Source organism: Hyperolius riggenbachi, chromosome 6 (genome assembly GCF_040937935.1).
Source record: "Hyperolius riggenbachi isolate aHypRig1 chromosome 6, aHypRig1.pri, whole genome shotgun sequence".
Taxonomy (NCBI): Eukaryota; Metazoa; Chordata; class Amphibia; order Anura; family Hyperoliidae; genus Hyperolius; species Hyperolius riggenbachi.
Window position 1 is genome coordinate 4,508,357 of NC_090651.1, and position 27,813 is coordinate 4,536,169.

At 44.8% G+C, this 27,813-nt stretch overlaps 1 protein-coding gene across 1 annotated transcript in view; it reads left to right on the forward strand.

Annotated features, from left to right (window-relative positions):
• C6H1orf127 (chromosome 6 C1orf127 homolog) overlaps positions 1-27,813 on the forward strand; it is a 63,401-nt gene that overhangs the window by 22,410 nt on the left and 13,178 nt on the right. Inside the window, exons 5-7 of the mRNA XM_068242374.1 lie at positions 19,936-20,079; positions 23,173-23,211; positions 25,930-26,064. Coding sequence (XP_068098475.1) covers positions 19,936-20,079; positions 23,173-23,211; positions 25,930-26,064 — 318 coding nt within the window. The remainder of the gene's footprint in view (positions 1-19,935; positions 20,080-23,172; positions 23,212-25,929; positions 26,065-27,813) is intronic.

Here is a 27,813-nt window from a genome sequence, read left to right on the forward strand (position 1 = left end):
TTTCGTGAGATTCAGACGTTGCTAACGGCCATTGCTGCGATTTATGTACGTCACCATCACTACCATTGAAATAGCCCAAATAAACAGGTTTTTGTGACCCTAGGCTATGACCTCTTCGGCCTAGGGGCCCGAAACTCACCAGTCATGTTCCCCCTAAGGGTCCCTACAATGCTAGAAAATTTGGTACTGCTGAGCCATTGCCCTTTGAAAAGATGTGAGATTTTGGAAAATGAAATAGGGAGGCAATGAAATCCTATGGGGGATTTTACCAATTTTGGACCCCTGTAACTCTGGTTTGCAGAGATGTAGGGACCCCATCTTTGGAATCCAAGTCTAACAATATGTCTTCTACCTGCATGAGACATTTCGTGAGATTCAGACGTTGCTAACGGCCATTGCTGCGATTTATGTACGCCACCATCACTACCATTGAAATAGCCCAAATAAACAGGTTTTTGTGACCCTAGGCTATGACCTCTTCGGCCTAGGGGCCCGAAACTCACCAGTCATGTTCCCCCTAAGGGTCCCTACAATGCTAGAAAATTTGGTACTTCTGAGCCATTGCCCTTTGAAAAGATGTGAGATTTTGGAAAGTGAAATAGGGAGGCAATGAAATCCTATGGGGGATTTTACCAATTTTGGACCCCTGTAACTCTGGTTTGCAGAAATGTAGGGACCCCATCTTTGGAATCCAAGTCTAACAATATGTCTTCTACCTGCATGAGACATTTCGTGAGATTCAGACTTTGCTAACGGCCATGGCTGCGATTTATGTACGTCACCATCACTACCATTGAAATAGCCCAAATAAACAGGTTTTTGTGACCCTAGGCTATGACCTCTTCGGCCTAGGGGCCCGAAACTCACCAGTCATGTTCCCCCTAAGGGTCCCTACAATGCTAGAAAATTTGGTACTGCTGAGCCATTGCCCTTTGAAAAGATGTGAGATTTTGGAAAGTGAAATAGGGAGGCAATGAAATCCTATGGGGGATTTTACCAATTTTGGACCCCTGTAACTCTGGTTTGCAGAGATGTAGGGACCCCATCTTTGGAATCCAAGTCTAACAATATGTCTTCTACCTGCATGAGACATTTCGTGAGATTCAGACGTTGCTAACGGCCATTGCTGCGATTTATGTACGTCACCATCACTACCATTGAAATAGCCCAAATAAACAGGTTTTTGTGACCCTAGGCTATGACCTCTTCGGCCTAGGGGCCCAAAACTCACCAGTCATGTTCCCCCTAAGGGTCCCTACAATGCTAGAAAATTTGGTACTGCTGAGCCATTGCCCTTTGAAAAGATGTGAGATTTTGGAAAGTGAAATAGGGAGGCAATGAAATCCTATGGGGGATTTTACCAATTTTGGATCCCTGTAACTCTGGTTTGCAGAGATGTAGGGACCCCATCTTTGGAATCCAAGTCTAACAATATGTCTTCTACCTGCATGAGACATTTCGTGAGATTCAGACGTTGCTAACGGCCATTGCTGCGATTTATGTACGCCACCATCACTACCATTGAAATAGCCCAAATAAACAGGTTTTTGTGACCCTAGGCTATGACCTCTTCGGCCTAGGGGCCCGAAACTCACCAGTCATGTTCCCCCTAAGGGTCCCTACAATGCTAGAAAATTTGGTACTGCTGAGCCATTGCCCTTTGAAAAGATGTGAGATTTTGGAAAGTGAAATAGGGAGGCAATGAAATCCTATGGGGGATTTTACCAATTTTGGACCCCTGTAACTCTGGTTTGCAGAGATGTAGGGACCCCATCTTTGGAATCCAAGTCTAACAATATGTCTTCTACCTGCATGAGACATTTCGTGAGATTCAGACTTTGCTAACGGCCATTGCTGCGATTTATGTACGTCACCATCACTACCATTGAAATAGCCCAAATAAACAGGTTTTTGTGACCCTAGGCTATGACCTCTTTGGCCTAGGGGCCCGAAACTCACCAGTCATGTTCCCCCTAAGGGTCCCTACAATGCTAGAAAATTTGCCACTGCTGAGCCATTGCCCTTTGAAAAGATGTGAGATTTTGGAACTGTAAATAGGAGGCCCAATGAAAGCCTATGGGGGATTTTACCAAATTTGGAGCCCTGTAACTCTGGTTTGCAGAGATGTAGGGAACCCATCTTCGGAGCCCAAGTCTAACAATATGTCTTCTACCTGCATGAGACATTTCGTGAGATTCAGACGTTGCTAACGGCCATTGCTGCGATTTATGTACGTCAGACTCGCCACCATTGAAATTGCCCAAATAAACAGGTTTTGTGACCCTAGGCTATGACCTCTTCGGCCTAGGACTGCATTGAACGCGACCCACGCATTGTGCGCATTCTGGACAACACCAATTACTGGGTTTATACCCTTCTGGATCCACGGTACAAACACAATGTTCCAAAACTGCTTGAAGAAAGAGCCAGACAGGTCAAAATGGAAGAATACCAGCAGGCCCTTGTGGAGACTTTAGAGAGGAGATTGACATCCTCCCCCTCCTCTAGCCAGTTGTACGCCGACAGACTGACTTCCGCAAACCCAGAACGACCAGGAGGGCAGCAAACAACACAAGCCGCAGCTAGTGCCCAAAAGGGAATGGTATCGGCAGTGTCCTTGGAGTGGGAAAATTTTCTGACACCCATGCAGCAGCACACAGAACAGCAAGCGTGCAGATCCACCTCCAACACCGATCGCCTGGAGAAGATGGTCAAGGACTACATGTCAGATGGCGTAGCTGTGTTGAACAATCCATCTGCACCCTTCAACTATTGGGTATCGAAGCTAGACACCTGGCACAAACTGGCAATGTACGCAATAGAGGTGCTGGCTTGCCCGGCAGCCAGCGTTATGTCGGAACGCTGTTTCAGTGCTGCCGGAGGCATCGTCACAGATCGGCGGCGTATCCGCCTCTCCACAGAAAATGCAGACCGTCTGACTCAAATTAAAATGAATCAATCCTGGATTGGAAACGACTACGTAACACTCCCGGACCCCAACCAAGTAACATGAACAATGAACATCTGTGATGGGTTAGCGTTTCCGGTCCCTGTTTATTGAACCTCTCATCTGTATTACATTTATGACTGCATGGCGACAAAATGCAAATTGCTATCCGCACGCTTCTTGTCCTCATGCAAGGCCTGGGTTGTTGTGTCTCAAAGCGTGGCCTTCTCCTCCTGCGCCACCCTCCTCCTGTTCCATCACGTGTGCTGCTGCTGGGTTAGCGTTACCGGTCCCTTTTCCTGGAACCTCTTATATGTATTACATTTATGACTGCATGCCGACAAAAAGCATGTTACCTGTGCAAAGAAAACAGACATTTCCCGCATTTAAAAGACAGTTTTCCCTTTGAAACTTTAAAATCGATTTTCTCAAAAACTATAAGCTCTTTTTGCTAATTTTTTTTCCCTCTTGTACCCACTCCCAAGGTGCACATACCCTGTAAATTTGGGGTATGTAGCATGTAAGGAGGCTTTACAAAGCACAAAAGTTCGGGTCCCCATTGACTTCCATTATGTTCGGAGTTCGGGTCGAACACCCGAACATCGCGGCCATGTTCGGCCTGTTCGGCCCGAACCCGAACATCTAGATGTTCGCCCAACACTAAAGGGGAAGCTCAGCCAGTTCCTGCCTGCAGAAGGAGACAGTGCGCAACAAATGAGGGACTTGCAGCTGTCCCTTGTTGAGCGCTTGGAGGAAGCCTTCCCTCAGCCATCCACCCCCACTATCCAGCCAGCACAGAGGCAGCAGCAGGTGCCTGCATCCACCAGCAGTAAGCGCACGCGCACCACAGACCTGCTGTCTCTGACCAACGAGCTCTACATGAGTGTAGAGCTGCCAGGGACTAGAGAGGAGGTGCCTGCAGCAGCATCCTTCTCCAGTCACAGACAGCGCTTGACACGCATGGTGGCTGACTACATGGGGTCCTTCAGCAGGCTTGACAGCGTTGCCCCTGTTGATCCCATGGAGTATTGGGTCAAGCACCTGCCGATCTGGAGCGAGCTTGCGCAGTACGCCCTGGAAGTGCTTTCCTGCCCCCCTTCCAGCGTACTGTCAGAGCGTTGCTTCAGTGCAGCCGGTGGAGTCGTCACTGAGAAGCGATCTCGTCTGTCTCACAAGTCTGTGGACAGACTGACGTTTCTCAAAATGAACCAGGCTTGGGTGGAAGGTGAATTCCTGGCCCCTGTTGTCGGCAACAGGGGGACATGAAGTGGCACACACACATTACACCTGCTGCTGCTGCTGTATTTCTTCCTGCTATCTGTGTCTCCATTGCCAGGGAACACATTACAAGGTGCTGCTGCCCATGCGCCACCAGCTATTTACGCTCAAAAATAGCTGCATTTCTGAAAAAAAAAATGTAATAATTTTGTGTTATAATTTTAGAGGTGTCCGGGTTGAAAACTGTGCTGTCCCAATTGTGTATTGGACACAATGTGGGCTTCACGACCGCTGTCTGGAACCTCATGGTGTATATTTACGGCCCTGGTACCACCGCTAGGAACCAGGGCCTATTATGTCTCGCTGCCTGCCCTCCTGCCTGCTGCCAGTCTGCCACTGTGCCACACACTCATCCTCCTCACGCTGCCTGCTGTTGAATTTCCTCCTGCTGTCTGTGTCTCCACTGCCAGGGAACACATTACAAGGTGCTGCTGCCCATGCGCCACCAGCTATTTACGCTCAAAAATAGCTGCATTTTTTTGAAAATTTTTTTTTTAATTATTTTAGAGGTGTCCGGGTTGAAAACTGTGCTGTCCCAATTGTGTATTGGACACAATGTGGGCTTCACGACCGCTGTCTGGAACCTCATGGTGTTCATTTACGGCCTTGGTACCACCGTTAGGAACCAGGGCCTATTATGTCTCGCTGCCTGCCCTCCTGCCTGCTGCCTGCTGCCAGTCTGCCACTGTGCCACACACTCATCCTCCTCACGCTGCCTGCTGTTGTATTTCCTCCTGCTGTCTGTGTCTCCACTGCCAGGGAACACATTACAAGGTGCTGCTGCCCATGCGCCACCAGCTATTTACGCTCAAAAATACCTGCATTTTTTTGAAATTTTTTTTTTTTGAAATTATTTTAGAGGTGTCCGGGTTGAAAACTGTGCTGTCCCAATTGTGTATTGGACACAATGTAGGCTTCACGACCGCTGTCTGGAACCTCATGGTGTTTATTTACGGCCCTGGTACCACCGCTAGGACCCAGGGCCTATTATGTCTGGCTGCCTGCCCCCCTGCTGCCTTCTGCCAGTCTGCCACACACTCATCCTCTTCACGCTGCCTGCTGTTGTATTTCCTCGCTGTCTGTGTCTCCACTGCCAGGGAACACATTACAAGGTACTGCTGCCCATGCGCCACCAGCTATTTACGCTCAGAAATAGCTACATTATTTTGAAAAAAAAAATTAAATTATTTTAGAGGTATCCGGGTTGAAAACTGTGCTGTCCCAATTGTGTATTGGACACAATGTGGGCTTCACGACCGCTGTCTGGAACCTCATGGTGTTTATTTACGGCCCTGGTACCACCGCTAGGAACCAGGGCCTATTATGTCTGGCTGCCTGCCCTCCTGCTGCCAGTCTGCCACACACTTATCCTCCTCATGCTGCCTGCTGTTGTATTTCTTCCTGCTGCCTGTGTCTCCACTGCCAGGGAACACATTACAAGGTGCTGCTGCCCATGCACCACCAGCTATTTACGCTCAAAAATAGCTGCATTATTTTGAATTTTTTTTTAATTATTTTAGAGGTGTCCGGGTTCAAAACTGTGCTGTCCCAATTGTGTATTGGACACAATGTGGGCTTCACGACCGCTGTCTGGAACCTCATGGTGTTTATTTACGGCCCTGGTACCACCGCTAGGACCCAGGGCCTATTATGTCTGGCTGCCTGCCCTCCTGCTGCCTGCTGCCAGTCTGCCACACACTCATCCTCCTCACGCTGCCTGCTGTTGTATTTCCTCCTGCTTTCTGTGTCTCCACTGCCAGGGAACACATTACAAGGTGCTGCTGCCCATGCGCCACCAGCTATTTACGCTCAAAAATAGCTGCATTATTTTGAAAAAACATTTTTTTTAAATTATTTTAGAGGTGTCCGGGTTGAAAACTGTGCTGTCCCAATAGTGTATTGGACACAATGTGGGCTTTACGACCGCTGTCTGGAACCTCATGGTGTTTATTTACGGCCCTGGTACCACCGCTAGGACCCAGGGCCTATTATGTCTGGCTGCCTACCCTCCTGCTGCCTGCTGCCAGTCTGCCACACACGAATCCACCTCACGCTGCCTGCCGTTGTATTTCCTCCTGCTGCCTGTGTCTCCACTGCCAGGTAACACATTACAAGGTGCTGCTGCCCATGCGCCACCAGCTATTTACACTCAAAAATAGCTGCATTATTTTGAAAAAAAAAATTATTATTTTAGAGGTGTCCGGGTTGAAAACTGTGCTGTCCCAATTGTGTATTGGACACAATGTGGGCTTCATGACCGCTGTCTGGAACCTCATGGTGTTTATTTACGGCCCTGGTACCACCGCTAGGACCCAGGGCCTATTATGTCTGACTGCCTGCCCCCCTGCTGTCTGCTGCCAGTCTGCCACACACTCATCCTCCTCACGCTGCCTGCTGTTGTATTTCCTCGCTGTCTGTGTTTCCACTGCCAGGGAACACATTACAAGGTGCTGCTGCCCATGCACCACCAGCTATTTACACTCAAAAATAGCTGCATTATTTTGAAAAAAAAAATTAAATTATTTTAGAGGTGTCCGGGTTGAAAACTGTGCTGTCCCAATAGTGTATTGGACACAATGTGGGCTTCACAACCGCTGTCTGGAACCTCATGGTGTTCATTTACGGCCCTGGTACCACCGCTAGGAACCAGGGCCTATTATTTCTGGCTGCCTGCTCTCCTGCTGCCTGCTGCCAGTCTGCCACACACTCATCCTCCTCACGCTGCCTGCTGTTGTATTTCCTCCTGCTGTCTGTGTCTCCACTGCCAGGGAACACATTACAAGGTGCTGCTGCCCATGCGCCACCAGCTATGTCTCGCTGCCCGCCTGCCTGCTGCCACTGCCAGTCTGCCACACAGAATGAAGATGAAGAAGATATAGAAAAAGAAGAAGAAGATATAGAAGAAGAAGAAGATATAGAAGAAGAAGACGAAGAAGAAGAAAAAGATAATTGAAGAAGATACAAGAAGTAGAAGATGAAGAAGATTCGAGTAGAAGAAGATATAGAAGAAGAAGATGAAGACGACGTAAATGAAGACTTACAACTTACAACCATTTTGGACACACCTTCTCATGCAAACACTTTTCATGAAGTTAATTTACTATTTTTAATACCTTTTTTATAACTACTACATCACCACATAATCACTTGATGTTTTTCTTCATAAAAAAGGTGGTTTCATGCATCATTGACCTCCAATACAAGTTTTACAAGCTATTTAAAGGATACCACAACTGAAATGTGACATAATGAGATAGACATGTGTATGTACAGTGCCTAGCACACAAATAACTAGGCTGTGTTCCTTTTTTTTCTTTCTCTATCTGTAAGAGTTAAATATCAGGTATGTAAGTGGCTGACTCCGTCCTGACTCAGACAGGAAGTGACTACAGTGTGGCCCTCACTGATAAGAAATTCCTCTTTTTATCTCTTTCTTGCTCTCAGAAGCCATTTTCTGCTAGGAAAGTGTGTTATAGTTGCAATTTCTTATCAGGGAGGGTCACACTGTAGTCACTTCCTGTCTGAGTTAGGACTGAGTCAGCCACTTACATACCTGATATTTAACTCTTTCAGGCAAAGAAAGAAAAAAAGGAACGCAGCATAGTTATTTGTGTGCTAGCCACTGTACATACACATGTCTATCTCATCATGTCACATGTCAGTAGAGGTATCCTTTAAGGCCAGCTCGAATATTTTACTCGAATACAGACTCGGATAGTGACGTCGGATATCCGAGGTCGAATCGGATATTCAATTAACTCGAATATCGAATTTCGAGTGAATTCGGATAGTTTACTATCCGAATTCGACCAAACTCGAATAGGATAATGAGGTATCTGATCAACACTAGTGCTGTCCCATGAGAAGATATCATACAATATTTACACTGTTATACAAGCTGTACACTGACTGCTTTACATTGTATCACAGTGTCACATCTGCAGTGCTGTCTCATGAGAAGATTTCATACAATATTTACACGGTTATACAAGCTGTACACTGACTGCTTTACATTGTATCACAGTGTCACATCTGCAGTGCTGTCCCATGAGAAGATATCATACAACATTTACACTGTTATACAAGCTGTACACTGACTGCTTTACATTGTATCACAGACAGTGTCACATTTGCAGTGCTGTCTCATGAGAAGATATCATACAATATTTACATTGTTATACAAGCTGTACACTGACTGCTTTACATTGTATCACAGTGTCACATCTGCAGTGCTGTCCCATGAGAAGATATTATACAATATTTACACTGTTATACAAGCTGTACACTGACTGCTTTACATTGTATCACAGTGTCACATCTGCAGTGCTGTCCCATGAGAAGATATCATACAATAGTTACACTGTTATACAAGCTGTACACTGACTGTTTTACATTGTATCACAGTGTCACATATGCAGTGCTGTCCCATGAGAAGATATCATACAATATTTACACTGTTATACAAGCTGTACACTGATTGCTTTACATTGTATCACAGTGTCACATATGCAGTGCTGTCCCATGAGGAGATATCATAAAATATTACACTGTTATACAAGCTGCACACTGACTGTTTTACATTGTATCACAGCGTCACATCTGCAGTGCTGTCCCATGAGAAGATATCATACAATATTTACACTGTTATACAAGCTGTACACTGACTGTTTTACATTGTATCACAGTGTCACATATGCAGTGCTGTCCCATGAGAAGATATCATATAATATTTACACTGTTATACAAGCTGTACACTGACTGCTTTACATTGTGTCACAGTGTCGCATCTGCAGTGCTGTCCCAGGAGAAGATATCATACAATAATACACTGTTATACAAGCTGTACACTGACTGCTTTACATTGTATCACCTTGTCACATCTGCAGTGTTGTCCCATGAGAAGATATCATACAATATTACACTGTTATACAAGCTGTACACTGACTGCTTTACATTGTATCACAGCGTCACATCTGCAGTGTTGTCCCATGAGAAGATATCATACAATATTACACTGTTATACAAGCTGTACACTGACTGCTTTACATTGTATCACAGCGTCACATCTGCAGTGTTGTCCCATGAGAAGATATCATACAATATTACACTGTTATACAAGCTGTACACTGACTGCTGTACATTGTATCACAGTGTCACATCTGCAGTGTTGTCCCATGAGAAGATATCATACAATATTACACTGTTAAACAAGCTGTACACTGACTGCTTTACATTGTATCACAGCGTCACATCTGCAGTGTTGTCCCATGAGAAGATATCATACAATATTACACTGTTATACAAGCTGTACACTGATTGCTTTACATTGTATCACATTGTCACACCTGCAGTGCTGTCCCATGAGAAGATATCATACAATCATTACACTGCTATACAAGCTGTACACTGACTGCTTTACATTGTATCACAGTGTCACATCTGCAGTGCTGTCCCATGAGAAGATATCATACAATATTACACTGTTATACAAGCTGTACACTGACTGCATTACATTGTGTCACAGTGTCACATCTGCAGTGCTGTCCCATGAGAAGATATCATACAATATTACACTGGTATTCAAGCTGCACACTGACTGCTTTACATTGTATCACAGTTTCACATCCGCAGTGTTGTCCCATGAGAAGGTATAATACAATATTACACTGTTATACAAGCTGTACACTGACTGCTTTACATTGTATAACAGTGTCACATCTGCAGTGCTGTCCCATGAGAAGATATCATACAATATTTACACTGTTATACAAGTTGTACACTGACTGCTTTACATTGTATCACAGCGTCACATCTGCAGTGCTGTCCCATGAGAAGATATCATACAATATTACACTGTTATACAAGCTGTACACTGACTGCTTTACATTGTATCACAGCGTCACATCTGCAGTGCTGTCCCATGAGAAGATATCATACAATATTTACACTGTTATACAAGTTGTACACTGACTGCTTTACATTGTATCACAGCGTCACATCTGCAGTGCTCTCCCATGAGAAGATATCATACAATATTACACTGTTATACAAGCTGCACACTGACTGCTTTACATTGTATCACAGTGTCACATCTGCAGTGTTGTCCCATGAGAAGATATCATACAATATTACACTGTTAAACAAGCTGTACACTGACTGCTTTACATTGTATCACAGCGTCACATCTGCAGTGTTGTCCCATGAGAAGATATCATACAATATTACACTGTTATGCAAGCTGTACACTGATTGCTTTACATTGTATCACATTGTCACACCTGCAGTGCTGTCCCATGAGAAGATATCATACAATCATTACACTGCTATACAAGCTGTACACTGACTGCTTTACATTGTATCACAGTGTCACATCTGCAGTGCTGTCCCATGAGAAGATATCATACAATATTACACTGTTATACAAGCTGTACACTGACTGCATTACATTGTGTCACAGTGTCACATCTGCAGTGCTGTCCCATGAGAAGATATCATACAATATTACACTGTTATACAAGCTGCACACTGACTGCTTTACATTGTATCACAGTGTCACATCTGCAGTGTTGTCCCATGAGAAGGTATCATACAATATTACACTGTTATACAAGCTGTACACTGACTGCTTTACATTGTATCACAGTGTCACATCTGCAGTGCTGTCCCATGAGAAGATATCATACAATATTTACACTGTTATACAAGCTGCACACTGACTGCTTTACATTGTATCACAGTGTCACATCTGCAGTGCTGTCCCATGAGAAGATATCATACAATATTACACTGTTATACAAGCTGTACACTGACTGCTTTACATTGCATCACAGTGTCACATCTGCAGTGCTGTCCCATGAGAAGATATCATACAATATTACACTGTTATACAAGCTGCACACTGACTGCTTTACATTGTATCGGTGTCACATCTGCAGTGCTGTCCCATGAGAAAATATCATACAATATTACACTGTTATACAAGCTGTACACTGACTGCATTACATTGTGTCAAAGTGTCACATCTGCAGTGCTGTCCCATGAGAAGATATCATACAATATTTACACTGTTATACAAGCTGCACACTGACTGCTTTACATTGTATCACAGCGTCACATCTGCAGTGCTGTCCCATGAGAAGATATCATACAATATTTACACTGTTATACAAGCTGCACACTGACTGCTTTACATTGTATCACAGCGTCACATCTGCAGTGCTGTCCCATGAGAAGATATCATACAATATTTACACTGTTATACAAGCTGCACACTGACTGCTTTACATTGTATCACAGTGTCACATCTGCAGTGTTGTCCCATGAGAAGATATCATACAATATTTACACTGTTATACAAGCTGCACACTGACTGCTTTACATTGTATCACAGTGTCACATCTGCAGTGTTGTCCCATGAGAAGATATCATACAATATTTACACTGTTATACAAGCTTTACACTGACTGCATTACATTGTGTCAAAGTGTCACATCTGCAGTGCTGTCCCATGAGAAGATATCATACAATATTTACACTGTTATACAAGCTGCACACTGACTGCTTTACATTGTATCACAGCGTCACATCTGCAGTGCTGTCCCATGAGAAGATATCATACAATATTACACTGTTATACAAGCTGTACACTGACTGCTTTACATTGTATCACAGTGTCACATCTGCAGTGTTGTCCCATGAGAAGATATCATACAATATTACACTGTTATACAAGCTGTACACTGACTGCTTTACATTGTATCACAGTGTCACATCTGCAGTGCTGTCCCATGAGAAGATATCATACAATATTACACTGTTATACAAGCTGTACCCTGACTGCTGTACATTGTATCACAGTGTCACATCTGCAGTGCTGTCCCATGAGAAGATATCATACAATATTTACACTGTTATACAAGCTGTACACTGACTGCTTTACATTGTAACACAGCGTCACATCTGCAGTGCTGTCCCATGAGAAGATATCATACAATATATACACTGTTATACAAGCTGTACACTGACTGCTTTACATTGTATCACAGTGTCACATCTGCAGTGTTGTCCCATGAGAAGATATCATACAATATTACACTGTTATACAAGCTGTACACTGACTGCTTTACATTGTATCACAGTGTCACATCTGCAGTGCTGTCCCATGAGAAAATATCATACAATACTACACTGTTATACAAGCTGTACACTGACTGCTTTACATTGTATCACAGTGTCACATCTGCAGTGTTGTCCCATGGGAAGATATCATACAATCAGGGCCGGATTTACCATTAAATAGACTAGGCACGTGCCTACAGGCGGCACGTTTGTCAGAGGCGGGAATTATTCCTTTTCTCCCTCCCTCCCTTCATACCAGCCACAGTGGTGGAGGAGACCTGCATCTAGAAGAGCAGCGACGGCGGCGGCGGCAGCAGGCTATCACCATTACTATTAGCGGTATCCTCCAGTTCTTCTGCAGCAGCGAGTGGCTCCATGACGTCACCCAGCAGCGCCCCCTGCGTCCTCTCCATGGATACAGCGCCTGACTTTGCGTGTATCCATGGAGAGGACGCAGGGGGCGCTGCTGGGTGACGTCATGGAGCCACTCGCTGCTGCAGAAGAACTAGAGGATACCGCTAATAGTAATGGTGATAGCCTGCTGCCGCCGCTGCTCTTCTAGATGCAGGTCTCCTCCACCACTGAGGCTGGTATGAAGGGAGGGAGGGAGGGTCTCCTCCGCCACAAGAGTCCTTTTTCTGCCCCCCCTCCCCCGAATCTCCCACAGCCACTCTGATATTTGAACTTGCTCCATTTCTGCCCCCTCTCTACCCAGAGCCCAGCCTACTCCCACCTGGATCTGAACTCGTAGGACAGAATGAACAGAGAGAAATGCACCCAGTATGTATTTAGAGAATTTAGCCTAATTTCCCCTCACCTGTGTCTAATGTAATTGCCCCTCACCTGTGTCTAATGTAATTGCCCCTCACCTGTGTCTAATGTAATTGCCCCTCACCTGTGTCTAATGTAATTGCCCCTCACCTATGTCTAATGTAATTGCCCCTCACCTATGTCTAATGTAATTGCCCCTCACCTATGTCTAATGTAATTGCCCCTCACCTGTATCTAATGTAATTGCCCCTCACCTGTGTCTAATGTAATTGCCCCTCACTTGCCCCTCACCTGTGTCTAATGTAATTGCCCCTCACCTGTGACTAATGTAATTGCCCCTCACCTGTGACTAATGTAATTGCCCCTCACCTGTGACTAATGTAATTGCCCCTCACCTGTGACTAATGTAATTGCCCCTCACCTGTGACTAATGTAATTGCCCCTCACCTGTGTCTAATGTAATTTCCCCTCACCTGTGTCTAATGTAATTGCCCCTCACCTGTGTCTAATCACAAATTGTAATTTGATCTCTCCCCTGTGTCACTTGACTGCAACGGCAGTTAAGCTCATTTGAAAGCACAGGAAGTTAACAATATGTCTGCTTTCTTGAAAGTAGGAAGTAGACACACTGCTGATTTATTGAAGGATTTATATCAGATGTAACAAAGAAATGTTTTTCTTTAAAGGTTATTATGCTGTTGCTTATATTTTATGATTATTATTTTTTAGTATTTATATAGCGTCGACGTCTTCCGCAGCGCTGTACAGAGTATATTGTCTTGTTACTTAAATGTCCCTCAGGTCCGCTCTAACCCTTCGCTTACTTACTGCCTTTCTCTACCTGCTTTTCCCTCTAACCTACCATCTTACCTACCCTAACTTCCTGCTGTCTACGCTCTCTATACCTACCTGCTGCACTCTCCCATCTACCTACCAACCCCCACTGACTGCTCTCTGTTCTCTATATACCACCCTTCTACGCTCTCCCACCTACCCACGCCCACTGATTGTTCTTTGTGCTCTCTATTCCTACCTGTGGAATTCTCCCACCTACCTACCCTCACTGACTCCTCTCTGTGTTCTCTATAACTATGTGCTGCACTCTCGAAACTACCTACCCCCACTGACTCCTCTCTGTGCTCTCTCTACACCTACCTGCTGAGCTCTCTCCCACCTACCTACCCCCACTGACTACTCACGTTCTTTATACCTACCTGCTGTGCTCTTCCACCCACCTACCGCCACTATTGGTAATAGCCTAAATTTGGTAATTTCCACCATGAGTTGTTAATACGTGTGCATTTTGGTGTTGTCTTTGGCAATATCTGTATTATCTTGTGTAGTTAAATTAAATAAAGAAAAGGGGCATGTCATTAGTGGGTGTGGCCTATTGTGGGCGGGGCTTATGGCGCCAGAGCTTATGTGCCTATAGGCTCCTGAGCTTTAAATCCGGCCCTGCATACAATATTACACCGTTATACAAGCTGTACACTGACTGCTTTACATTGTATCACATTGTCACATCTGCAGTGCTGTCCCATGAGAAGATATCATACAATATTTACACTGTTATACAAGCTGCACACTGACTGCTTTACATTGTATCACAGTGTCACATCTGCAGTGCTGTCCCATGAGAAGATATCATACAATATTACACTGTTATACAAGCTGTACGCTGACTGCTTTACATTGTATCACAATGTCACATCTGCAGCGTTGTCTCATGAGAAGATATCATACAATGTTACACTGTTATACAAGCTGTACACTGACTGCTTTACATTGTATCACAGTGTCACATCTGCAGTGTTGTCCCATGAGAAGATACCATACAATATTACACTGTTATACAAGCTGTACACTGACTGCTTTACATCGTATCACAGTGTCACATCTGCAGTGCTGTCCCATGAGAAGTTATCATTCAATATTACACTGTTATACAAGCTGTACTGTGACTGCTTTACATTGCATCACAGCGCCACATATGCAGTGCTGTCCCATGAGAAGATATCATACAATATTTACACTGTTATACAAGCTGTACACTGACTGCTTTACATTGTATCACAGTGTCATAACTGCAGTGTTGTCCCATGAGAAGATATCATACAATATTACACTGTTATACAAGCTGCACACTGACTGCTTTACATTGTATCACAGTGTCATATCTGCAGTGTTGTCCCATGAGAAGATATCATACAATATTACACTGTTATACAAGCTGTGCACTGACTGCTTTACATTGTATCACAGTGTCACATCTGCAGTGCTGTCCCATGAGAAGGTATTATACAATATTACACTGTTATACAAGCTGTACACTGACTGCTTTACATTGTATCACAGTGTCACATCTGCAGTGCTGTCCCATGAGAAGATATCATACAATATTTACACTGTTATACAAGCTGCACACTGACAGCTTTACATTGTATCACAGTGTCATATCTGCAGTGTTGTCCCATGAGAAGATATCATACAATATTACACTGTTATACAAGCTGTGCACTGACTGCTTTACATTGTATCACAGTGTCACATCTGCAGTGCTGTCCCATGAGAAGGTATTATACAATATTACACTGTTATACAAGCTGTGCACTGACTGCTTTACATTGTATCACAGTGTCACATCTGCAGTGCTGTCCCATGAGAAGGTATTATACAATATTACACTGTTATACAAGCTGTACACTGACTGCTTTACATTGTATCACAGTGTCATATCTGCAGTGTTGTCCCATGAGAAGATATCATACAATATTACATCGTTATACAAGCTGTACACTGATAGCTTTACCTTGTATCACAGTGTCACATCTGCAGTGTTGTCCCATGAGAAGATATCATATAATATTACACTGTTATACAAGCTGTACACTGACTGCCTTACATTGTATCACAGCGTCACATCTGCAGTGCTGTCCCATGAGAAGATATCATACAATATTTACACTGTTATACAAGCTGCACACTAACTGCTTTACATTGTATCACAGTGTCACATCTGCAGTGCTGTCCTATGAGAAGATATCATACAATATTACACTGTTATACAAGCTGCACACTGACTGCTTTACATTGTATCAGTGTCTCATCTGCAGTGCTGTCCCATGAGAAGATATACAATATTACACTGTTATACAAGCTGTACACTGACTGCATTACATTGTGTCACAGTGTCACATCTGCAGTGCTGTCCTATGAGAAGATATCATACAATATTACATTGTTATACAAGCTGTACACTGACTGCATTACATTGTATCACAGTGTCACATCTGCAGTGCTGTCCCATGAGAAGATATCATACAATATTACACTGTTATACAAGCTGTACACTGACTGCCTTACATTGTATCACAGCGTCACATCTGTAGTGCTGTCCCATGGGAAGATATCACACAATATTTACACTGTTATACAAGCTGTACACTGACTGTTTTACATTGTATCACAGCGTCACATCTGCAGTGTTGTCCCATGAGAAGGTATCATACAATATTACACTGTTATACAAGCTGTACACTGACTGCTTTACATTGTATCACAGTGTCACATCTGCAGTGTTGTCCCATGGGAAGATATCATACAATATTTACACTGTTATACAAGCTGTACACTGACTGCTTTACATTGTATCACAGCGTCACATCTGTAGTGCTGTCCCATGGGAAGATATCACACAATATTTACACTGTTATACAAGCTGTACACTGACTGTTTTACATTGTATCACAGCGTCACATCTGCAGTGTTGTCCCATGAGAAGGTATCATACAATATTACACTGTTATACAAGCTGTACACTGACTGCTTTACATTGTATCACAGTGTCACATCTGCAGTGTTGTCCCATGGGAAGATATCATACAATATTTACACTGTTATACAAGCTGTACACTGACTGCTTTACATTGTATCACAGCGTCACATCTGCAGTGCTGTCCCATGAGAAGATATCATACAATATTATACTGTTATACAAGCTGTACACTGACTGCCTTACATTGTATCACAGCGTCACATCTGCAGTGCTGTCCCATGAGAAGATATCATACAATATTTACACTGTTATACAAGCTGCACACTGACTGCTTTACATTGTATCACAGCGTCACATCTGCAGTGTTGTCCCATGAGAAGATATCATACAATATTACACTGTTATACAAGCTGCACACTGACTACTTTACATTGTATCACAGCGTCACATCTGTAGTGCTGTCCCATGAGAAGATATCATACAATATTACACTGTTATACAAGCTGTACACTGACTGCCTTACATTGTATCACAGCGTCACATCTGCAGTGCTGTCCCATGAGAAGATATTATACAATATTTGCACTGTTATACAAGCTGTACACTGACTGCTTTACATTGTATCACAGAGCCACATCTGCAGTGCTGTCCCATGAGAAGATATCATACAATATTACACTGTTATACAAGCTGTACACTGACTACTTTACATTGTCATCTCAGTGTCGCATCTGCAGTGCTGTCCCATGAGAAGATATCATACAATATTTACACTGTTATACAAGCTGTACACTGACTGCTTTACTTTGTATCACAGTGTCACATCTGCAGTGCTGTCCCATAAGAAGATATCATACAATATTTACACTGTTATACAAGCTGTACACTGACTGCTTTACATTGTATCACAGTGTCACATCTGCAGTGTTGTCCCATGAGAAGATATCATACAATAGTTACACTGCTATACAAGCTGTACACTGACTGCTTTACATTATATCACAGTGTCACATCTGCAGTGCTGTCCCATGAGAAGATATCATACAATATTTACAATGTTATACAAGCTGTACACTGACTGCTTTACATTGTATCACAGTGTCACATCTGCAGTGTTGTCCCATGAGAAGATATCATACAATATTACACTGTTATACAAGCTGTACACTGATCGCTTTACATTGTATCACAGTGTCACATCTGCAGTGTTGTCCCATGAGAAGATATCATACAATATTACACTGTTATACAAGCTGTACACTGACTGCTTTACATTGCATCACAGTGTCACATCTGCAGTGCTGTCTAATGAGAAGATATCATACAATATTACACTGTTATACAAGCTGTACACTGACTGCCTTACATTGTATCACAGCGTCACATCTGCAGTGCTGTGCCATGGGAAGATATCACACAATATTTACACTGTTATACAAGCTGTACACTGACTGTTTTACATTGTATCACAGCGTCACATCTGCAGTGTTGTCCCATGAGAAGGTATCATACAATATTACACTGTTATACAAGCTGTACACTGACTGCATTACATTGTGTCACAGTGTCACATCTGCAGTGCTGTCTAATGAGAAGATATCATACAATATTACACTGTTATACAAGCTGTACACTGACTGCCTTACATTGTATCACAGCGTCACATCTGTAGTGCTGTCCCATGGGAAGATATCACACAATATTTACACTGTTATACAAGCTGTACACTGACTGTTTTACATTGTATCACAGCGTCACATCTGCAGTATTGTCCCATGAGAAGGTATCATACAATATTACACTGTTATACAAGCTGTACACTGACTGCTTTACATTGTATCACAGTGTCACATCTGCAGTGTTGTCCCATGGGAAGATATCATACAATATTTACACTGATATACAAGCTGTACACTGACTGCTTTACATTGTATCACAGTGTCACATCTGCAGTGCTGTCCCATGAGGAGATATCATACAATATTACACTGCTATACAAGCTGTACACTGACTGCTTTACATTGTATCACAGCGTCACATCTGCAGTGCTGTCCCATGAGAAGATATCATACAATATTACACTGTTATACAAGCTGTACACTGACTGCTTTACATTGTGTCACAGCGTCACATCTGCAGTGTTGTCCCATGAGAAGATATCATACAATATTACACTGCTATACAAGCTGTACACTGACTGCTTTACATTGTATCACAGCGTCACATCTGCAGTGCTGTCCCATGAGAAGATATCGTACAATATTACACTGTTATACAAGCTGTACACTGACTGCTTTACATTGTATCACAGTGTCATATCTGCAGTGCTGTCCCATGAGAAGATATCATACAATATTACACTGTTATACAAGCTGTACACTGACTGCTTTACATTGTATCACAGTGTCACATCTGCAGAGCTGTCCCATGAGAAGATATCATACAATACTACACTGTTATACAAGCTGTACACTGACTGCTTTACATTGTATCACAGTGTCACATCTGCAGTGCTGTCCCATGAGAAGATATCATACAATATTTACATTGTTATACAAGCTGTACACTGACTGCTTTACATTGTATCACAGCGTCACATCTGCAGTGCTGTCCCATGAGAAGATATCATACAATATTTACACTGTTATACAAGCTGTACACTGACTGCTTTACATTGTATCACAGCGGCACATCTGCAGTGCTGTGCCATGAGAAGATATCATACAATATTACACCGTTATACAAGCTGTACACTGACTGCTTTACATTGTATCACAGCGTCACATCTGCAGTGCTGTCCCATGAGAAGATATCATACAATATTACACTGTTATACAAGCTGTACACTGACTGGTTTACATTGTATCACAGCGTCACATCTGCAGTGTTGTCTCATGAAAAGATAGAATAACATATTTACAGAAATGTGAGGGGTGCACTGACTTTTGTCAGACATTATATATACGGTTAGGGGGGTGTCTGCGTTTAGCATGCAGTAGAAGTTGCAGATTTCTGGAACGTAACCCTGTGTTACTGATCTGTACAGAAAGGCTTCCATATACTGGAGATCCACATGATGAAGAAAACGTCAACAGGAAACAGCCGCAGTGATCGCTATATGATGAGATGTCCGGCGCTGACGGCAGAACTGGGGCGGGCGCGGGTGCGCTGTGACCCGACATATGTGCAGGTATGACGCTATCCTCCTAACATATAATGTGCAGGAATTACGCTATCCTCCTTACATATAATGTGCAGGTAGTACGCTATCCTCCTTACATATAATGTGCAGGTAGTATGCTATCCTCCTTACATATAATGTGCAGGTAGTACGCTATCCTCCTTACGTATAATGTGCAGGTATTACGTTATCCTCCTTACATATAATGTGCAGGTATTACGTTATCCTCCTTACATATTATATACAGGTATATCTTCCTTATATATAATGTACAGGTATATCTTCCTTACATATAATGTACAGGTATATCTTCCTTATATATAATGTACAGGTATATCTTCCTTACATATAATGTACATGTATATCTTCCTTACATATAATGTACAGGTATATCTTCCTTACATATAATGTACAGGTATATCTTCCTTACATATAATGTACAGGTATATCTTCCTTACATATAATGTACAGGTATATCTTCCTTACATATAATGTACATGTATATCTTCCTTACATATAATGTACAGGTATATCTTCCTTACAAATAATGTACAGGTATATCTTCCTTACATATAATGTACAGGTATATCTTCCTTATATATAATGTACAGGTATATCCTCCTTATGTATAATGTACAGGTATATCTTCCTTACATATTATGTACAGGTATATCTTCCTTACATATTATGTACAGGTATATCCTCCTTATATATAATGTACAGGTATATCCTCCTTATATATAATGTACAGGTATATCTTCCTTACATATTATATACAGGTATATCCTCCTTATGTATAATGTACAGGTATATCTTCCTTACATATAATGTACAGGTATATCCTCCTTATGTATAATGTACAGGGATATCCTCCTTATATATAATGTATAGGTATATCCTCCTTATGTATAATGTACAGGGATATCCTCCTTATATATAATGTACAGGTATATCCTCCTTATATATAATGTACAGGTATATCCTCCTTATGTATAATGTACAGGTATATCTTCCTTATATATAATGTACAGGGATATCCTCCTTATATATAATGTACAGGTATATCCTCCTTATATATAATGTACAGGTATATCCTCCTTATATATAATGTACAGGTATATCTTCCTTACATATAATGTACAGGTATATCTTCCTTACATATAATGTACAGGTATATCCTCCTTATATATAATGTACAGGTATATCTTCCTTACATATAATGTACAGGTATATCCTCCTTATGTATAATGTACAGGTATATCTTCCTCAGGGGCGTCTCACCCACCAGGCAAGTATAGGCGGTTGCCTGGGGCGCCATGAGGTGGTGAGGCGCCATGAGGTGGTGAGGCGCATTTCCCCGCCTCTGCTACCGTGACCATGTTTTTTGGTTTTTTTTATATTATATTACCTCCCGACTCAGTCCCCGGTGCTCGGCACGCTACCATGTGCTCAGCAGTGCCTCCACCTCCACTTCTCTCCAGCCAATAGGGCAATCAATACTGCTCTTCTCTGCCTGGCTCCTTCTTTAAAGCCGTGCCCCTTCTTCTCAGTAGCCACACAGGTAAAGTGTTTACATCGTGTGGCCCAGCCTTTAACTCCGCCCCACTGCCAGGAGGCAGCGGCCAGCCAGCTTATGCCCCCGACAGTCTGACCCCCTACCTGTGTCACTGGCTGCACACAGACACTGGAGTGAGACAGCCAGGGGACAGATGCAGTCACAGAGAGAAGAATGTGATGTGTCCGTGTTGGAGCCCCGCCCTCGCACTAGACAGCAACACAGCTCGGGAGAAGGGAAGTTTCTGCTCCAGAGTAGTGATGGGAATTCCGGCTCTTTTCAGAGAATCGGCTCTTCTGAATCGGCTCCCATTAAAGAGCCGGCTCTTACGGCTCTGAATCGGCTCTTCATTAAATATCACTAAACACCACTCAGAATCGGAGTAAAAGCCCCGCCCCCGTTTCCATGACAATTCCAGACTGCTTCTCTGACTGGGGCAATCCCTCCTTCTACTGCTCTGCTCCACCCCATACACTCCTACAAGTTGCAAGAGGAGGACTACATCTCCCAACATGCCTCAGCGCCCTTTATTGCAGAGCAAAGCAGAGCTCTGTGGGGCAGCTGAGGCATCGGCTCTTTCAAAACTGAGAACCAGCTCTTGTCGTTCGCAGCGTTCGCGAACGACCCATCACTACTCCAGAGATAATAAGCTGCATGCACAGGCAGAAGAGAAGGTATGCAGGCAGGCTGCTAAGAACACTTCCTGTCCTGTGTGCAGACTCCCAGTACTGTTATAACTGCTAGAATGTGCCCTGCTCTTTTGATACAAATTTTTTTTTTGAAAGCTGGTGGTTAGGCTGTAGGCTGGTAAAGCTGTAAACCTGTGCTTTAGTGCTGTGCTGTCTCTCCCTCTCCCCTCTCTGTTCCTCTGCCCCCTCTTCCATCTTATGCTGTCTCTACCCCTCTCTGTTCCTCTGCACTCTCTTCCATCTTATGCTGTCTCTCCGTCTCCCCTCTGTTTCTCTGCACCCTCTTCCATCTTATGCTGTCTATCCCTCCCCCTCTTTGTTCCTCTACCCCCCTCTTACATCTTATGCTGCATCTCCCTCTCTACTCTTTCCCTCTGCTCGGATTACGTGTATTTTATGGTTAAAACGCTTCCACATTACGATTATTTTCTGACAACGCTGCCCCATTACGATTATTTTCTGGTGAAACGCTGCTGCCCTATGATTAATTTCTGGTGAAATGCTGCTGCAATAAGTGTATTTTCTGGTGAAACACTGCCACATTACGATTATTTTCTGGTGAATTACGATAATTACTATTTTCTGATGAAACACTGCCGCATTATGATTATTTTCTGGTGAAACGATGCTGCATTATGATTATTTTCCTGGTGGGGAGGGGCTTGGGGGGGGAGGGGGCGCCACAGGTTTTCTCGCCTGGAGTGACAAAATGACTAGAGGCACCCCTGATCTTCCTTATATATAATGTACAGGTATATATTCATTGCAGGTGGACGTGTGGATTGTCTGATAATCTCGAGTGTCTGATATTCAGAATAATGTGACTAACATAGAGAATTTGTCTTTCTGCTGTTCCAGGTGTCGCGGCCGCTGCCTTTGGGAAACTCAGATGTTAAGGTAAAAACTTTTCATTATCTGGAGAGCTGAACCAATTAGCTGAGCTTAAAGCTGAACTCCGACCTTAAAGTGCATCTGTACATTGGTGATTTACTGTATTTGAGCCTTTACATATAAACAGAATGGTAACACGTATTCCTGACCTCCCTGTGGCGCTGGCCTGAGGGGGGCTGAGCACCCACCACCCTCTCCCACCATAAGCTGAGGGGCAGTAAGGCAAATTGCCCAATCGCTCAAACAGCAAGCAATATTTTTGCACCAGGGAGTCAAACAGTCACTCAGCATTGGACGGATTGCAAAGGGAATCGGCAAGAGCGGAAATGACCGGGTCTCGGGTCTCGGCCTGGAGTTTTCAGCAATAATAGCTTCATTTATTTGTACCACAGCCACAGTGGAGCACATAGCAAAGGCCTGCGTGCTGAGACGTTGTGCTTCACTCACTGTGGCTGTGGTACAAATGAATGAAGCTATTATAGCTGAAAACTCCAGGCCGAGACCCGGTCATTTCCTCTCTTGCTGATGGTCTTCCTGCGCGATCGGGGTGCCTGTGATCGGGGCAGGATACATTGCTCTGTGCCAGCAGCAGGGGCAGTCAGAGAGGGAGGCAGCAGTATGTGGGAGATCTGAACCCCTCTCTCTGAAACTGCAGGGGAATTGGGAACTGTAGGCCAGCAGGAGGAACACGTCTAGCTGTCCAGGCAGATCCCCCCCTCCCTTTCCCGTATAAGGAATGCTGGGCACCTGTCCCACTGGTGCTACACACAACATTTATATCACACTTTTCTCCTGGTGGCAGTGGCATAACTAAGGAGCTGTGGGCCCCGATGCAAGTTTTACATTTGGCCCCCCACAAGTACTCTATACATAACAAATGATGCGGCGCACCAAAACCTGTTAAGGACAACTACAGTGTCAGAGGTACAAGATGGGGATGGGGAGCAGCTTGTTACTGATTACCCCCCAAGCACTCTATACATAGCAATCCCTGCCAATGGCAACTACAGTGTCAGAGGTGCAAGAAGGGGATGGGAAGCAGCTTGTTACTGATTACCCCCAAGCACTCTATACATAGCAATCCCTGCCAATGGCAACTACAGTGTCAGAGGTGCAAGAAGGGAGCACTTTGTTAATGTTTAGCAGACACTATTCATAGTATCTATAGAAGTGATTATTATGAGCACAGGGCCAATAGAGAGCTAATACTGTGGTTGAGAGGGTCCGATGCGGTCACAACCTCTGTGATCCCTATTGCTACGCCACTGCCTGGCGGACTCAAAGCCTCAGAGCTGCAGCCACTAGGGGGCACTTAGCAGTAGCAGTGTTTGTGACTCCACTGGCTGCATGCTTGTTCCACGGCTGTGACTCCACTGGCTGCATGCTTGTTACAGGGCTGCGACTCCACTGGCTGCATGCTTGTTACAGGGCTGTGACTCCACTGGCTGCATGCTTGTTACATGGCTGTGACTCCACTGGCTGCATGCTTGTTGCAGGGCTGTGACTCCACTGGCTGCATGCTTGTTGCAGGGCTGTGACTCCACTGGCTGCATGCTTGTTCCAGGGCTGTGACTCCACTGGCTGCATGCTTGTTACAGGGCTGTGACTCCACTGGCTGCATGCTTGTTGCAGGACTGTGACTCTACTGGCTGCATGCATGTTGCAGGGCTGTGACTACACTGGCTGCATGCTTGTTGCAGGGCTGTGACTCCACTGGCTGCATGCTTGTTGCAGGTGTGACTCCAATGGCTGCATGCTTGTTGCAGGTGTGACTCCACTGGCTGCATGCTTGTTACGGGGCTGTGACTCCACTGGCTGCATGCTTGTTGCAGGGCTGTGACTCCACTGGCTGCATGCTTGTTGCAGGCCTGTGACTCCACTGGCTGCATGCTTGTTACAGGGCTGTGACTCCACTGGCTGTATGCTTGTTGCAGGGCTGTGACTCCACTGGCTGCATGCTTGTTGCAGGTGTGACTCCAATGGCTGCATGCTTGTTACAGGGCTGTGACTCCACTGGCTGCATGCTTGTTACAGGGCTGTGACTCCACTGGCTGCATGCATGTTGCAGGGCTGTGACTACACTAGCTGCATGCTTATTACAGGGCTGTTATTCCATTGGCTGCATGCTTGTTGCAGGTGTGACTCCAATGGCTGCATGCTTGTTACAGGGCTGTGACTCCACTGGCTACATGCTTGTTATGCTTGTTACAGGGCTGTGACTCCACTAGCTGCATGCTTGTTGCAGGTGTGACTCCAATGGCTGCATGCTTGTTATAGGGCTGTGACTCCACTGGCTGCATGCTTGTTACAGGGCTGTGACTCCACTGGCTGCATGCTTTTTGCAGGTGTGACTCCAATGGCTGCATGCTTGTTACAGGGCTGTGACTCCACTGGCTGCATGCTTGTTACAGGGCTGTGACTCCACTGGCTGCATGTTTGTTGCAGGGCTGTGATTCCATTGGCTGCATGCTTGTTGCAGGTGTGACTCCAATGGCTGCATGCTTGTTACAGGGCTGTGACTCCACATGCTTGTTTGCGGGGCTTTCACTCCCACAACTAAAGCCAAAAGTTCAGCATGACAGCCTGGAAACCGGCATTGTTTATGAGGGAATGAAGATGGCAGCCGCCATGTTCCTGTCACCTCATATTCCGCACACCCGCACAGCGGGCATCCATTTTGTCCAGAGCTGCCTCTGATATTTACCTGCCATTCTCCTCCCCCAGGACTGGTACCTCACACTCCACGGGGAGCTGCTGGTGGCGGTGGAGGATGCCAGCTTGATCGGGATGGAGGTGGAGATGAATAATGCCAGTGTGAAGGTGAGAGGCCTGCGGGACCAGCTGCTCAGCCCCAGGAAGGTAAGAGATCACAGTGCCAGTAATGGCAAAACACAGCCAGGGCCGCACTATATGATATCAGCCAGTAGGTGGCAGCAGGACACAGGCTGAGGGCCGCATTATATGAAATCAGCCAGTAGGTGGCAGCAGAGCACAGGCTGGGGGCCACATTATATGATACAAGCCAGTAGGTGGCAGCAGAGCACAGGCCGCATTATATGATATCAGCCAGTAGGTGGCAGCAGGACACAGGCTGAGGGCCACATTATATGATATCAGCCAGTAGGTGGCAGCAGGACACAGGCTGAGGGCCGCATTATATGATATCAGCCAGTAGGTGGCAGCAGGACACAGGCTGAGGGCCACATTATATGATATCAGCCAGTAGGTGGCAGCAGAGCACAGGCCGCATTATATGATATCAGCCAGTAGGTGGCAGCAGGACACAGGCTGAGGATTGCATTATATGATATCAGCCAGTAGATGGCAGCAGAACACAGGCTGAGGGCTGCATTATATGATATCAGCCTGTAGGTGGCAGCAGGACACAGGCTGAGGGCCGCATTATATGAAATCAGCCAGTAGGTGTCAGCAGAGCACAGGCTGGGGGCCACATTATATGATATCAGCCAGTAGGTGGCAGCAGAACACAGGCTGAGGGCCGCATTATATGATATCAGCCAGTAGGTGGCAGCAGAACATAAGCTGAGGGCCGCATTATATGATATCAGCCAGTAGGTATCAGCCAGTATCTGCCGCATTATATGATGGCAGCAGGACACAGGCTGAGGATTGCATTATATGATATCAGCCAGTAGGTGGCAGCAGGACACAGGCTGAGGGCCGCATTATATGATATCAGCCAGTAGGTGGCAGCAGGACACAGGCTGAGGGCTGCATTCTATGATATCAGCCAGTAGGTGGCAGCAGGACACAGGCTGAGGGCCGCATTATATGATATCAGCCAGTAGGTGGCAGCAGGACACAGGCTGAGAGCTGCATTATATGATATCAGCCAGTAGGTGGCAGCAGGACACAGGCTGAGGGCTGCATTATATGATATCAGCCAGTAGGTGGCAGCAGGACACAGGCCGCATTATATGATATCAGCCAGTAGGTGGCAGCAGAACATAAGCTGAGGGCCGCATTATATGATATCAGCCAGTAGGTGGCAGCAGAACATAAGCTGAGGGCCGCATTATATGATATCAGCCAGTAGGTGGCAGCAGAACACAGGCTGAGGGCCGCATTATATGATATCAGCCAGTAGGTGGCAGCAGAACATAAGCTGAGGGCCGCATTATATGATATCAGCCAGTAGGTGGCAGCAGAACATAAGCTGAGGGCCGCATTATATGATATCAGCCAGTAGGTGGCAGCAGGACACAGGCCGCATTATATGATATCAGCCAGTAGGTGGCAGCAGAACACAGGCTGAGGGCTGCATTATATGATATCAGCCAGTAGGTGGCAGCAGGACACAGGCCGCATTATATGATATCAGCCAGGAGGTGGCAGCAGAACACAGTCAGGCTGAGGGCCGCATTATATATCAGCCAGTAGGTGGCAGCAGGACACAGGCTGAGGGCCGCATTATATGATATCAGCCAGTAGGTGGCAGCAGGACACAGGCTGAGGATTGCATTATATGATATCAGCCAGTAGGTGGCAGCAGGACACAGGCTGAGGGCCGCATTATATGATATCAGCCAGTAGGTGGCAGCAGGACACAGGCTGAGGGCTGCATTCTATGATATCAGCCAGTAGGTG